Consider the following 16,872-nt stretch of genomic DNA (forward strand, 5'->3'; position numbering starts at 1 on the left):
GCTCTGAAAAGCAATGTGAATGAAAGAAAATGATAGACAAGCTGTGTGTGCACACGGTCAGAAAAATAATGTGTGTTCAAAGGAGAAAGATTTAACTTGAAAGTATGTTCTTGACACAAAGCCTTGGATTTCACCAGATATGCATCAGTATCACAGCTTACATTATCCTTCCTTTTCTCTACGCCCGCTCAGGTGTTCGGCACTTTGGAGGCAGCCAAAGAGAAATATCGTATTGAAGACTACTGCGTGAGCCAGATATCACTGGAGCAGGTGTTTCTCAGCTTCGCCCAGTTCCAGCACTGCATGGAGAGTGGGAGGAAGTAAGTGGAGCGAGGGATCCGTCCATCCATTGTCCATTTTCTACTGAGTGTGTACAACGGGACCTGTGTGACTCGCCTCCGTCACAGCAGGCGTGCACACGACCCGGGGGAACAACGTGCAGTTTATCTCCTGCTCTCCATTTTTACCTTGACCACTAACACACGGGGCCAGTCGCCAAAAAAAAATTATAATAATCAAACGTCAGCATTTCTACTACTGTATCGCTGTCGCTGCGTCTTCATTGGGTCATTCATGACATGTCATGTTGTTGTCGTTGCTGTTTGTCGAGGAAGTCTGAGGAGTGGGATGATTCTACCAAGTAATGAACTCTGAATACTGCACCTTTGTGAGGTCAAAGACAATGACAGCACTCATCAGATAACGTCCACTACTCTGAATCTCGTGTGTGTGTGTGTGTGTGTGTGTGTGTGTGTGTGTGTGTGTGTGTGTGTGTGTGTGTGTGTGTGTGTGTGTGTGTGTGTGTGTGTGTGTGTGTGTGTGTGTGTGTGTGTGTGTGTGTGTGTGTGTGTGTGTGTGTGTGTGTGTGTGTGTGTGTGTGTGTGTGTGTGTGTGTGTAGCTTGTCTTTTTTTGTTATTTATGATTTTTTTTTTTATATCTTGATTATGTCACCAAGAATTTGTGCTTTTTTTTGTGATCATTAATCTCGTCGCAAGAGAATGAACCACTCCATTTGATACATTAATGAAATTGTTGCACACCTTTGCGCCTTATCTGACTTAATGAGAGTTCTTGTTTCTTTCTTCATGAAATGCCTGGTTGTTCGTAGGAGTATCTTATTGTTGTTGCCAGATGTAAATAATAATGTGATGTGTTCATGGTACTAAAAAAAAACACTTACTCTTCTGGCCGGTGCAGAACATTTACTCATTTAAAGACTGTGTGGTTCACATTTATGAATGCATGTGTCAAATCTGCAGAGTGCATGATACTGAGGGGAAACTAGAAGGCCGTCCTCATTGATAAATAATCCTCTAAGTAAATTAAGTCCAGCCGGAGTGAATTTAGTAAGCCTCCATGTTTCAGATCTCTTGAAACAATCATTCCATTTTTTTCTCCTGCAAAACAAATTTCAGCAGCAGTGTGTTCCCATGTGGATATCCAGCTAGTAAAATTTACATGGAAGCAACTAGGAAGATTTCAAAATGTGGCTGTGGTTGCAGGAACACGAGACAACCTTAAATATAGTTGTCAGATTGCATGTGATTGATTTGGACCTAGAACAGAAACTGCACTGACCTATGAGGTGGGGGTTTTTTCCCCTCTTGCAGCTATGCATTTAACCCCTGTGTGTGTGAATGTGTTAGTGAGAGATGCAGAGAGAATGGCAACACATGATTCCTGCATTTATCCAGACTTAGACAGCGCTATGATAGTCCTTACATATTAAACACAAAGAGATTGTTATTGTGCGATGGACACTTTGGACTTGCTGCATAATCTTTAATGTAGATAGAAGGAATGGGTAACACAAAAAGATGCCTTGTTGAAGGGAAGACTAATCCACTCAATGTTGAGTTTTCTTTTATTTGGATATGCTAAGATGCTGAATCCTAGTTTTTTGCAATTTAAAGGACTTGTGCAAATCTTTGTGTTCTGTAGGAACACTTTGAAAATCAATTCCCCACAAATATATGTTTTCCTCCATGTCAACGATCCCATTTATAACCGAGGTGGAATAAGCATTGAGTATGAAAACATTTATTCTCCAGAAAAACAGCCATTGACTTCACAGCAGTGAGATGAATGTATTTCTTGTCTTAAACGAGAGCAAATAGAACTCAGAAACCAACTTTTTTTTTACAGCGTCTTATGATTTGAACAGTTTATTAAAGTCACCAGATGTGTGTTTAAAAAGAGATTGACATTCCAGAAAGGCACAGATATGTTGCTTTTTCGACTTTGAAGGACTAAACCTTTCATTTAGACTTTTGTTTCATGTATTTCTTCTATTTGCACACTTTCCGTCTCATTACATGTATGACTTGAATCATCTGCAATGTTAGATTATGTAGTTTGAGGAAAATGGAAAAAACAGGTTTCGGGTGCTGAAATTGAAGGAGTGATTTATTGCTGAAATACAGTGTATCATATTTAAAACAAAGGGAATTGACATCATTGTGAATGTGTACTGTACCATGGAACTGACCTTGTCAAATGTATATGTATCGCTCTTCTTTTTAAATTAAATAATGCTCTATGCAAGTGGTAGCAAAAAAAACCAGCTCGTGGTCTCATTTGTTCTGCAGATGATCGCACATTGGTCAATCTATTTGTATTCGTCGACAAAACAATGTGTGAGAGTGGAGGAGAAACAGAATGGATGGAGTGCTTTTTGACAGGCTTCCTTAAAGCTCCTGTGAGGAACTTTTGGCGATTTTGGCACCCCCAGTGGACAAAAGGGGAACATCTTATCTTATCTCTTAAAGATTCTTTTGGGGGCTTTTTGGCCTCTATAACATAGTCTCTGCACACGAGGCACCTGCTCTACAAACTAAGCTAAACATGAATCCCATTAGTCGTTTTTTTTATGAAAAAGTCAAATGTACCTCTCACTGTGAGCCTTTCTTTGGAAAATGTAAAAAACTAAATTCTGTTCTTCAGTGTGCCGTTGATCCCTTCAACATCTACCCCTCCTTGCAGGAATATTGAAGAAGCGTGTACAAAGAAGCATCAAAAGGTAAACCCTAAAAAAAAGTGGATGTAGCCAAGAAGAAAAAGGTCAACTGAAAAGAATGTAAAAATGTATTCACATTGTTAACTTCTTTTGATTTGTAGTGCACGGCAGATGACTATCAGTGTTGCACCGATCTCAGTAGCCGATTTGTGTATCAGTTGTTTTACATCATTTTAACTCTGGTAAGCTGGTACACCTAACTTCTGATTCAGAGAAGAGGTTTCTTTACTGGGCAGAGGAAGTCACCTGTTGGACAAACACTTATTTGTTTTCATGGTCAAATGTCAAAGAAGGTTTTGGCAGTGCGTGAGTCTGACACCGTCTCTGGGAAACATCTGCTACATGCAGTTTGATTGACATGTTCCCCCCAGAGAAGGGGCTTCTAACAACAATGTGATACTCTAACTTTCATTGCTCATTTGAAAATCAGACATAACGTATGAAAAAACACCATCTGTATCAGAATCAGCAAATAGCTAAATTGTTGTTTCAGTCTCGATTTTCCCAATATGTGCATCTCTAATGCAAATAAATCAAATTGAGTGGAATCAAAGACATTTTGCATAGACAAAGATTTCTGGAGATTGAGGTTGCAATTTAGACCTAATCATTAGTTTCTGTAAGAATCATGGATCTGCATTAAAAACACTTAATCTGGACCTTTACTTTAGAGTTAGATTTATTTTTTATCTGACATGCTGAACTACAAAAACTCATTTAAAAAACATAAAACCTTTGATATACTGTAGACATGCAAACAGAGCTGCGGTTTGTTGCTAAGCCAAATCAGAAGGAAACAATTGGTCTCCACATTAATAATCTGAAGAATTCCTAAAGGTCCTTGTACTACAGTCAAACACATTACTGACATTTAAAGGATTTTCTCCCCAACATAACCTTACATTTTGGAATTACTCTGGAAAAACCGGTCCTCTGGCTTAATGTTCCCAGCATACTTCTCTCACTTGTCTTAACGACACACATGTGGGAGGAGAAATGATTAGTAACACTACACTCCAGCTGGGAGGCCTCTCGAGGTTACGCTTCATGAGTGTAATCAGGTCTGTGGCTTAGCAGCAAGACTCAGTCATAGAGGAGAGCCGTCCGAGCAGAAGAAATGTCTCTACTGGAGGATTGTGTTGCCTTCCTTTTTTCCAGTCCCACCAGTATGTTGGGGGCTGCCGCTCTCCTGCTTCTTCTCTGTCTTCTTGTTTCCAGTAGTCTCAACTCAGATGAGTCGCAGAAGGAGCCTCCAGGACCAAAACCTCTACCCCTGCTAGGCAACCTGTTGCAGCTAGACCTCAAGAGACCCTACAGAACGCTCTGCGAGGTGAGTAAAGCCCTTCAGTACAAAACAAATCCAGTGTTGTCCCATTTTACGGTTCACTTGAATGTCTTTGTTTGCAGTTGTTATAGTACGATTGTAATTTTCAGCTTTCTAAGAAATATGGGTCTGTGTTCACGGTGCACTTTGGACCAAACAAAGTGGTGGTCCTGGCCGGGTACAAGGCAGTCAAAGAGGCTCTGGTTGGCTGTGCAGAAGAGTTTGGAGACAGACACATTTTCCCCATGTTTTACGATACAAACCAAGGTCACGGTATGTCACATCTTTTTAAATCTTTTGTTCCCCCACAAAATGAAATATAACCGGAGTGTTAACAACAAACTGTAAATGATCATTAGCATTTTTGTAATTGTTAATCTGTTTCACATGATGCAGTTTTTTTTAGTATTAGTTTTATTTTCAATCTTCACATTTCTAGTCTGAGTTGTAAACACAATTCTCTGATGAGTATCATGGTATATCATTTGAGTCCCCTGCGCTGGTTTCATTTATCAGATGAATCCCTGATAAGTATACTTTGATAACATGTTGACATGTGGTACATATGTCATGTTTAATAGGGATTCTGTTTGTAAACGGAGAGTCCTGGAAAGAGATGAGACGTTTCGCCCTGACCACCCTGAGAGACTTTGGGATGGGCAAAAGAATAGCAGAGGAAAGAATCTTGGAGGAATGCCAGCATCTGATCCAAATGTTTGACCAGCATAAAGGTTTAGTAGTTAAACTCTACTGAGTAGTGCTGGTTTATAATTCCTTCCTCTTCATCTTCTTCTCTTGGTTAATCATCCTCTTTTGGTGCTGCTTCTTCTTCTTCTTGTTTCTTCTTCTACTTCTTTTGGTTCAAATAAAATATTAATTCAATAAAAAACTGGACATACTACTTTCTTAAATATGTTTTTAATTAGACACACAAAAAGTAATTTTTCTCATCAGTTGACTGTTACATGTTAAACTTGTTCCCTCATGGTCATGAGCTGGATAATAATGAAGGGGAAAATTCATATTAAACTTTCATGACCTACTTTTTCTTTCAACATCAACCAGGCTGACCTGTTTAAGCACAGACAAAAAAAGATCAGCCCCAGTCAATAATAACTAGGTTGAATTCACCTTTGCTCCTGTAAGACTGTCACAACACATAAAAGACCTGAGTAACATGACTTAATACTTCACAAAAATACTTTACAGACTTTGGCTTCTTCTCAAATGACAGGATCAAGACAGCACAAAATGTAAACTTTATGTAATGCAGAAGACGTGAGCAGACGAGGAATAGGAGAGAGAGAGAAAGATCCACAGCGTCTTCATCACCATCATCATCATCATCCTTTGATTCCTCTTCTATGTCTTCTTTTTGTTGTTGTTCTTCATCTTCTTCTTCTGTTTCTTAGTCTTCTTGTTTCTTCTTCTACTTCTTTTGAACCTTTTTCTTCTCCTCTTCTGCTATGTCACTCTGATATAGCAGAAAAACAGTTGAAGTGAAGCCAATTTGAATTCACATCAGGGCTTTATAACATCTGTAAAGGAGACCCTACTTGTCATTGCCAAGTCAAGAGAGGTTTGTTTGTCAGATTAGTACAAGTTTACATTATTGCGTTTTAGTCTTGATAATTTCCTCTTTTCTGTTGAACAGGAAAACCCTTTGATACATCTCATCCGACGAACTATGCTACATCAAATGTCATATCGGCCATTGTGTACGGGAGTAGGTTTGAATACGACGACCCCCGATTCACAAACATGGTGCAAACAGCCAACGAGACCATACGTTTTGTTGGTTCTGCACAAATCGGGGTATGCTTTTTATTTGCTTTTTGATACTGTTTTAGAGCTACATTAAGTCAAGCAAAGATGGCTAAATCTCTGTGTGCAGGATGTAAAGGGACAAAAAACTGAAATCTAAAAATGAACATTTGTTTCATGTATACTACATTTTTTGAGTTTATTCCATTTGAACAATAATGTTTAATTAGCTCTAACATTTAATAAATATTGTAGGAAATGTTAGATGTCTAATAATAAAGTATCTGTTATTTCTCATGTAATTGTTGTTTTGTTTCTGTATCACAGCTTTACAACATGTTTCCCAGGCTGCTCTGTTGGATCAAAAACAGGAAGCTGGTGATGAGAAATACTGCGAGGCTTGTCAAAAATGTGAAAGAGATAGTCAAGAGTCTAACAGAAACACTTAACCCTCAATTATGCAGGGGGTTTGTGGACTGTTTTCTGATTCGAAAGCAGAAAGAAGAGGTAAGAAAAACACATAATTTTTGTCTTGTCCTCTTAAATAAAGAATAATGTGTTTTATAAAGCTATTTATATTTGTTTCTTTGAGGACACTGGTGTAGTGGACACCCATTTCAACGAGAAAAACTTGGTATTTTCAATCACCAATCTGTTTGGAGCTGGTACTGATACCACGGCAACCACACTCAGATGGGGTTTTATGCTTATGGCCAAGTATCCACATATACAAGGTAAGGAGAATGACGTGGCTTATGAATTTATATTTCCACCTGTGCTAAGTTATTTAAAAAAGGCAGAAAGTACAATCATGTGCCAAGATGTTCATGCTAGGCAGTCTTGTTGGCCGTGTTGTCTACTCTAGCAGCTGTTGGGCAGTTAGTTTTTCGCCTTTTTATGACAAGGAATGTCTTCGTCTTTCTTTTCCCCCTCTCAGTTTTTGTAGCATTTTTTGAAACAGAAGAAAAACAAACCCAGGCCAGAATATCTGCTTCCTATTACAACAACATTGAAATGCCCAGTTTACTTGAATGGTAATTTAACCATGTGTTACATGTTAGTATTAACTGACATTTCTGTTTCTAGACACTCAAAATTCATTCAACATTTATTTAATCTGGAGAAGTCATTGAGGGCATGCACTCATTTTTTCAACAATGTCAATAGTGCAAATTAAATTAATGAGCTGAGTAGTTTTGTAATCATGTTTTTAAAATCGAACATGACTCTGCAGAAGTTGATCTTCACAGAGCCACTAGCTTAGCTTTTTTATTTGTGTGTGTGTGTTCAGAGAAGGTCCATGAGGAGCTGGACAGGGTGTTGGGAAGCCGGGAGGTGCGGGTAGATGACCGGAAACAAATGCCATACATCGACGCTGTCATCCACGAGACACAAAGACTGGCCAGCATTGTCCCCATGAGTTTACCTCACAAAACCAGCCGAGACGTCACCTTCCAGGGATACTTTATCAAAGAGGTTAGATGCACACATCTGAGCATTGGAGATGTTTGTCATCTCTTGAAACATCTCTTGAAAATAGGATTTGATTTTTGAGATTTTATATGGTGGATCTGCTTTTGCCTACAGGGGACTATTGTGTTTCCTCTGCTTACATCTGTTCTATATGATGAGAGTGAATGGGAGAGCCCCTATACTTTCAACCCTTCCCACTTTCTGGATGAGGAGGGTAAATTCTTCAAGCCTGATGCCTTCATGCCATTTTCTGCAGGTAAGATTTTCTGTTTAGGGTTCACAGAGATATTTGACACAGCATGATCCAGTTTGAATCCTTGCCAAATCTCTTCTGTCTTCAGGTCGCAGGGTGTGTCTTGGAGAAGGTCTGGCCAAGATGGAGCTCTTCCTCTTCTTCACCTCCATCCTGCAACGGTTCCGTTTCACTCCTCCACCTGGAGTTACAGAGGACGAACTAGATCTCACACCAGCAATTGGCTTGACACTCAACCCTTCACCTCACCAGCTTTGTGCTGTAAGTCGAGATTTGTAAAGTGGCATGATAACTGCCAGAGTTTGTTAAAAAAAAAAAACGTTAAAATAACATCAGCGGACAATTTCTCTGTCACTCCCAAAAAAGTTACCTGAAGTGGTCTCACCAAAGGTGAATAACGTCATACACAAGTGGAGGTCGTTGACTTCACTGTAAGTCAAATCATATTTGTAGTTTGTACACATTAGTTGAAACAATCAGTACAATTTTAAGATTTTTGCAAATGTGACTCCTACATTACTACTTGTTTCTACAATGAATCATATCCATGAAAGGGTGAGCTTGGTTGGGTAGATACATCTTGTATATTATAGAAGATGATAGAAATAGATTGACTTAACATAAAAGTCATTTTTGAGCTGCCTCTACACCAAGCTGATCTCAGGAACATCTGAAATTAAGACACACTGCATTTATGAAACTATTTTTTGTATGATTCCTGTTTGTTTTTTCTTTGAATAAAATATTAATTCAATAAAAACTTGACATATTCTTTTATTAAATATGTTTTTAATTAGACACAAAAAGTAATTTTTCTCATCAATTGACTGTTACATGTTAAACTTGTTCCCTCATGGTCATGAGCTGGATAAAAATAAAGGAGAAAATTCATAATAAACTTTCATGATCTACTTTTGCTTTCAACATCAATCAGGCTGACCTGTTTTGGCACAGACATGAAAGGATCAGGAGTTTAGTCAGTAGCCTACCTGTCGGGGCACATCATTGTTGAGAATGGAATTTGGGAACACGTTCGAAAGCTGCTCAACCAGTAGGTTGGATATCTCCAAACACACAAAAACATGACACAGATTTTATTTCAGTATTGTTCTGTTTAATCCTTCCTTCTAGGTCAAGGGTGAGCAGCACACTTACAGTAACCTGATATGACTACAGTATTGATCTTATGTTGGCTGTCTGCATTCAATTGTGGTACATCTATAATAACTAGATTGAATTCACCTTTGCTCCTGTAAGACTGTCACAATCCAAACAACACATAAAAGACCTGAGTAACATGACTTAATACTTTACAAAAATACTTTACAGACTTCAGCTTCTCTTCAAATGACAGACTCAAGACAGCACAAAATGTAAACTTTATGTAATGCAGAAGACGTGAGCAGACGAGGAATAGGAGAGAGAAAAGTCAGACATCACTAATGGGAATGTTTATGCGAACAGTTAAAAGGCCTTTCACCATAGTTATTTTATTATTGTTGATGTACTGACTGTACAGTGTTTTTGCCTCAATGAAGAACTTTTACACCGCTTTGTGTGATATTAACAAAGTTAAAGTTGTACTACTTTGCCACCATTGCAAAAAATTAAAAATACTGTTCAGCCCTGTGTTTGTCTTCAGGCATCTCTTCTTTATCCAAACATCATACCCTGGTTTTCCTTAAACTCCACTTGGAATTTCATTCTTGTTTTTCCCTCATAGTTTGCATTTTAGTTTCCTTATTGTTGTTAATCGTCTCTCCTGACACCTACAATGCCGCAGGCATGACAGATTGTTAACGAACCCCTAGAAAAATCAATTATTGGTCTTGTCTGCTTTTGAGGGTCATATGAAGGCATCAATATTACTTTCAGTCTTTTTCAAAACCAGCTAAAAATTGCTCACAGGAGCATCAACTGTACCTACTCTTTCAGTGTAATTTGCTATATTTTCCTTTCCTTATTACTGATAGAGATGAACATGATTAAAAAAAATCAACTAAAGGAGTAAATGAAGGAAAAGGCAAAATAGAGACAAAATGGAAACTGACAAATTGTCCAGAAGGTGGCAGCAAAGGAAAGGTTAGCGAATAAACCATCTGCAGCGGTCTGCTTATCTGAATGGGCCCCGTCATATGACAACAATTATGAATGGATGCATCAGATAAATCTATTAATCTGGTAATGTAGCCTATGCTATATGTTTTTGTTTAGTTCGTATAGTATTAAAATGCAAGTTCATATTGTTTTGAACTGAATTCAAATGCCTTGCAGATTTCTGGAATCTGTAGCTCTCTGTCTGCATATTATCATGGCTCTTTTCTCTGACACAACATAATATGACATTTCCAGCCCTATTTGCAGAGGTAGGATAATAACATGAAGTTCTGTTACCAAGTTGGATATAAAGGAGATTTGGAAAAATACAACCTGTAGCATGTCCCGGACATCACAGCCCCAGGTAACACAGGTGATATTAAGTTCATATGTGGTTTTAGCTTGAAGACCGTGAACCAGGCAGATACGCAGAAACGCTATTTTTTGCTTAATTGTCTGGCACACTTATCCTGACCTCACAGGTGCATAGGCACCACGAGGGTGCAAGTTTAACAGGAAATATAAAAGCAGAGAAAGAGCGGGACTGGCATATATATATAATTATATATATATATATATACTGTAGTATATGTAGTGTGTATGGTGAGGGGTGGGAGGCCGGCAGAGAAAAGTTTAGGAACCACTGCGTTACATGAAAATAAAAGTTGCACTTTTAACTGAATTACTGCAATCAAAATCTGACCCCAGCAATGAAATGTAACCGTGTTGTTGCTAGAAAAAAGCAAAGTTGTGTTTCTCCTGTGGTGAAAGACGTTATTATGCATGGGTTCGTGGAGAAGTTCATCTGGTTGGTGTGAACATTTCTATTGGAAGCGAGTGAAATTCAAACTTTTTTAAAAGTTTGCAAATTGCATCGGAGAAAGTATCGTATCTTTTTGTTGCTATGTAATAATGAAACAATGGTTAAATAAATTTAACTTTTTCAGACCTTCCATACAACTTCTTAGCTTCCAACTTACACTATTGATTGCACTGTGACTGTTCAGTCAGTAAAGCTAAAGGTAATGTTCCCTTATACTGTCACATAGAGGTTGGGAAAAAAGTGATTTATGTAAAAATCGAGATTCTTATCTTGTGAGATTTCAAATCGATTCATAACTTCCAGAAATCGATTTTTTTTTAGGCTAATCAGTCACTCCCTGCTAAGTGCTAAGGCTACTGTAGCTCTTTAACTTAGTAGAATGCCGAGTAGAGTAGCAAGAAATTTAGCCAGTCTCACAGATGGAGTAGATCCTGCAGTATGTACTAATTCAAAAATAGACTTTGAATGACAGGCAAGTCCAGAGTCTGGTCCAAAGTCCTACACTTTGAGTTTCGAGTCATTAGCACTCTTCACCAAATGAAATGCCATTTTAATAGAGTAGTAATCTTAAAAGTAGTAATTTTAAAAAGACTAGTGTGACTGACTGGGTTTGAATTGTTTTTGGATTCCGTGTTTTCCTTTTCCATGATTCTGAATACTTTGTTATCTGATTTGTTCCATTGGATCAGATCATATATTTAAGTGATGGATTCTGTGTTTTCAGCTTCACTGAGATCTTAGGGCAATATGTTAAAACACTTTTTAAATCTAATGTATTTTCAAGTCATAAGGCTCAAGTCACAAGTCATTGGTGATTAAGGCCAAGTCGAGTTGTGTTTTTTACGCTCTTATCATGTCCAGTCCAAAGTCATCAAATCTGGGACTCAAGTCTGGCCTGAGTTCAAGTCATGTGACTGGTTAACAACTACAATTGATTTTCTTAGATCTGTGATGGCTTAGCTATTACACCCAGTGAAGAGGATTCATTGGTGCATTAGGTTTGACTGTGAGACCCTGGTCTACCAACCCTACCCCCACTTTACAATATATGTTATAAGACCTAAGAGCACTCAGAACTGACTTTGGGGAAAACTGTGCAGTTCAAAGTTTTTAACTTTTAAGAGTCAGGTCCAGAGGATTATATCATGTTGGAGGGTCTTTTCCAGCCCTCCACTTCTGTCCTGTTGGGGACCATAGTGGGCTTGCTGGTCTTTTACTTTGCCCCTGTTTGGCAACATACTGCAGTTTGATTTGAAGAGACCTGACAAAAATCTCTGTGAGGTGAGTGTACCGCTCTCAATTTTGCAATTGTTTATGCATTTATGAATACAAATGTTCTTACATTATTTCTTACATGTTTAATTATTTTTCTATTGTCCAGTTTGCAAAGAAATATGGACCTGTATTCAAAGTTTACTTTGGAACCACCAAAGTGGTCGTCTTGGCAGGGTTCAAGACAATCAAAGAGGCTCTGGTCAACTACTCAGAGGAGTTTGGAGACCGAGACATCTCCCCTTTATCATATGACTTAAACCATGGCCATGGTATGTTCTAACTGCAAATGTTTTATATGCAGCATGTTTTCATTATAGCACCAAACCAAATGCTTGCAAAGACAGCTGTGAAAAAAAGTAAACACCACTAAAAGGCAAGAAAAAAGCACACATTTATTAACCAAAATAACAAATAACATTGAATTTAATGGGAAGTGACACAGTTTGATGATCAGTTCCTGTGTTCATTTGTAATTTGTAGTTTGTTTTTTGTAGATTAATTTCTCATATGTCTTTTCATGTTAAATAGGAATTATTTTTGCAAATGGAGAATCATGGAAAGAGTTGAGTTTTTCCCTGACCACCCTGAGAGACTTCGGGATGGGCAAAAGATTAGCTGAGGAAAAAATATTGGAGGAATGCCAGCATCTGATCCAAATGTTTGATGAATATAAAGGTATGGACTTCATCATAATAACATCAGTTTAATAATAATGATATTAAACCTATTATTATTATGAAGGAAAACTATTTTTCAGTCATGTCTGAGTAAAACAGTAATTGCTTTAACAGTAATTGTTTTACATTTTTCATTGTACGACTGCACTGTACATGACTTAATTTTTTCGCATTGCAATTATACAGGAAAACCCTTTGATACTTCACGTCCGATGAATTATGCTACATCCAATATCATCTCCTCTATTGTGTATGGAAGCAGATTTGAATATGATGACCAGCGATTCCAAAACTTGGTGAAAAGAGCAAACGAGAACATATCTCTAACTGGTTCTCCAACAGTTCAGGTGATTTTTGTATTTACTATTTTGTATCATTGTAACTGAAGTAAGCAAATGTAGCTGAGAAATTTGATCCATGTAAGCTTGATTTATAAGAAAAAATCAGGGAGTTTGGGTTGTGTTCTTTTTATTTTGTTTGTCTAATAATTATTACCATGTAAGTGTTTGAAGGTGTTTAATGTGATTTTGTTGGGTCAATGTTTTGGTTATTGTTTAGCCCACAGGCCCACCTCAGATTGGGCTGTTACAGCTTGCATGTAATCCTATCTATAACACTTGTTATTTCAAATCTAGAAACATGTTTGTTGATGGTTCTTTTTTGTTGTTGTTGCATTACAGCTTTACAACATGTTTCCAAGGCTGCTCAGCTGGGTCAAAAACAGGCAGCAGATATTAAGAAACCTTGAGGATAATGTCCAAGACATTAAAGAGTTGATCAAGAGCATTAAAGAAACACTCAACCCTCAAATATGCAGGGGGCTTCTGGACTGTTTTCTAATTCGAAAGCAGAAAGAAGAGGTAAGTCAACCTCTGTTCCATCTTACTAAAAGAGCAGCAGAGCTTTTTTAATGATATTTCTCCTTTTTTCTCTTAGGACTCGTTTGTAAAGGACTCTCACTACAACGAGACAAACTTGATATTTACTGTCGGCAACCTGTTTGCAGCTGGAACTGATACCACAGCAACTACACTGAGATGGGGTTTGCTGCTCATGGTCAAATATCCACACATACAAGGTGGTTTTGAATGTTTGATTTGACCTTTAAATGCTTTGGAATACTTGACAGTCATGAACAAATATAATGTATGTACTTTGATACACATAATATATAGTTCTAACGGCCTGATTACATAACAATAATCAGCTAACATTAGTCAGATCACAAGGAGTCAGATACCTGTCAGATTTCACTAAGTGAGCACATCCAGCTTGGCTACAGTTCCATCTATGATGACACAACCTGGAGTTGTTTTTTAATATTGAGAGCTCTGTTGCATCCTTGTGTCGTACTGCAAGCACCCAAGTAAACTATGCAAGGCCAGTTGAGGCAGTTTTATTTATATGGTACATGTCAGCATTGTAATCTTTGAATTGTCATTTTTAACATATTTACCTGTTTACTCCTATTTAGTTGAACACAACTCTGCAAAAGTTGATCTTCACAGAGCCAATAGCTTTTTTATTTGTGTGTGTGTGTTCAGAGAAGGTCCATGAGGAGCTGGACAGGGTGTTGGGAAGCCGGGAGGTGCGGGTAGATGACCGGAAACAAATGCCATACATCGACGCTGTCATCCACGAGACACAAAGACTGGCCAGCATTGTCCCCATGAGTTTACCTCACAAAACCAGCCGAGACGTCACCTTCCAGGGATACTTTATCAAAGGGGTTAGGTGCACACATCTGAGCATTGGAGATGTTTGTCATCTCTTGAAACATCTCTTGAAAATAGGATTTGATTTTTGAGATTTTATATGGTGGATCTGCTTTTGCCTACAGGGGACTATTGTGTTTCCTCTGCTTACATCTGTTCTATATGATGAGAGTGAATGGGAGAGCCCCTATACTTTCAACCCTTCCCACTTTCTGGATGAGGAGGGTAAATTCTTCAAGCCTGATGCCTTCATGCCATTTTCTGCAGGTAGCATTCTCTGCAAAGTTTCTGTAGTTTGGGTTTACAACAATATTTAACACAGCATGATCCAGTTTGAATCCTTGCAAATCTCTTCTGTCTTTAGGTCGCAGGATGTGTCTTGGAGAAGGTTTGGCTAAAATGGAGCTCTTCCTTTTCTTTACTTCCCTCCTCCAGCGATTCCGCCTTACTCCTCCACCTGGAGTTACAGAGGACGAACTGGAGCTGAGTCCAGGTGTTGGCTTCATTGTCAACCCTATACCTCATCAGCTTTGTGCTGTCAGCAGAGAGGGATTCTAAAAATGTGTTATCTTATCATTTATCGCAATGCTGATTGGCTATATCTTGAATTCCAATCAGCAGTTAGATTCCTAGACTACCTGAAACACATTAAATATTATCCATCCAACCCCCTTTTAAAAAACAAGCATTTTCAAACGTTTCTTCTCATCTCAAATAATTCTCTTTCAGCTTGATTCAAATTCTATTCCTTACCAACAAGGCTTAAGGAAAAATCATTCCGCCTATATGGCTTTGTTTCATCTCATTGACGAAACTACTGTACATTTGCACTTGACGATCATAAATTTACTTTCAGTATCTATTTCCACTTTTCAAAAGCTTTTGGATACAGTTGATTTACATGTGTTATTGAAAACCATTTTTAACGTGGTTTTCATGATGTTACTCACAAATGGGTAAAAAATGATCTTCTCAACAGAAGCCAGTTTGTTTCTGTTAAGGATTGCATTATTTCTTATCTATATTAATAATTTGTTTAATAAGTCGCATGTTCTTTCTCCAATAATGTTTGCGGATGACACGACCCTTGTTCTCATTCAAACTTTGATTCGATGGATCATATTTAATAAATTATCTTTGAATATAAAAATATCATACTTTATAATTTTCACTGGCAAAAAATTATATTCTAAGAATTTGTCCAATATTGCAATTGATTCTGTTTAGATACTCCAAGTATTAACTACTAGATTTGATTGACTGGGTTAGCAGAAAAATGAACACAACTGATATTGTTTGTTTTTTAAAGTGATGCTGGCTGTGACTGAGGTTTCTCATGAGGATGAGGCAACGTGAGGCTTCAGTCAAAGCTGAGAAGTAAAGCCTCTGTGTGATCAATAACGGAGGTGCGTATACTCGTCTGAGAACAATCCCATATTTCAAACAGTACCTTTTCGACTTTTACATTTCAATGGTTTTTGCGACCAATAGCAAAGCCTGTTTAAAAGGTTAATATATCCCAAACTGGCTGCAGAGAATCTGAGGGCATCTAATGGATGAACGTAGAAGGGTTATGGCGGGGCCTTTGGAAGTAAAAAAGGTGCTTAAACTTACACAGGCATCAATACAATCACAGTATAGAATCATAACTTGGCTGTGTTTTGATTATCATATTTTTCCTTTATTTTTATGTTTTTTGGAAAGCTACACATATTGAGACGGATCGGCATGTCACATAAATCTGTATTGTTTAACTTTCCCTCACGGACTGAACATTTCATCATTTATTAACTTGCTTGGCAGGCTATTACTTTGTTTGATCATGTGTTTCTTTATCCCCCCATGTAAACAGCTATGGAATGGAAATCTTTTCTTTGTTGTGTTAAAAAAATGTCTTTCACATGAACCAAAACCTTTACACACAGAAATAAAGACAACCGTAACAAAGGGCAATCAGTGTTTTTTTCACTCGTTCACCTGACTTAATCCTTAAACGACTTACAACACATGCACTAAGAAGAATGACATAATTATTGTATTGACTTTGTTATCGTTATTTTGACAATTGAAAATGTAGCTATAATAAGGAAACACACTTCTCAGCCGCACCCCCCAGTACCACCAAGGGACTGTTGGGATCCTACTTGTATTTCTCTAACATTTGTTATCAAAGATAGGAGTGTCTGGGATCAAGGCCATGTTTTACGATTTGCTGCAGGCTGATCAGAAGAAAAAGTAGTGAGAGTCATGTCATTTGATAACTTCATGTCTTGCCACATGCACAAGGGACGGACAAATTGGAATACAAAAAAATGTCATATTGTGTCATTCTTTAAATAATGCAAGATGGATGAGATTGCAGCTCTTAAAGTATCGACAGGTCTTCACACATTTTGGGCTCACATAAGTAGTGGTATGGCTGGACAAGATTGTAGAATTATGGTTAATTAAAAT

At 37.9% G+C, this 16,872-nt stretch overlaps 1 protein-coding gene and 1 pseudogene across 1 annotated transcript in view; both read left to right on the plus strand.

The window, feature by feature from the left end:
• The window catches only part of abca3b (ATP-binding cassette, sub-family A (ABC1), member 3b), a 31,419-nt gene extending 28,855 nt beyond the window's left edge, over positions 1–2,564 (plus strand). The window contains exon 31 of the mRNA XM_020647570.3: positions 193–2,564. Coding sequence (XP_020503226.1) covers positions 193–324 — 132 coding nt within the window. The 3' untranslated portion in view covers positions 325–2,564. The remainder of the gene's footprint in view (positions 1–192) is intronic.
• A 1,454-nt stretch (positions 2,565–4,018) lies between these two features.
• Positions 4,019–16,371, plus strand: LOC109994017 (cytochrome P450 2K1-like; annotated as a pseudogene).
• The last annotated feature ends 501 nt before the right edge of the window (positions 16,372–16,872 follow it).

This window comes from Labrus bergylta, chromosome 16, assembly GCF_963930695.1.
Source record: "Labrus bergylta chromosome 16, fLabBer1.1, whole genome shotgun sequence".
NCBI lineage: Eukaryota > Metazoa > Chordata > Actinopteri > Labriformes > Labridae > Labrus > Labrus bergylta.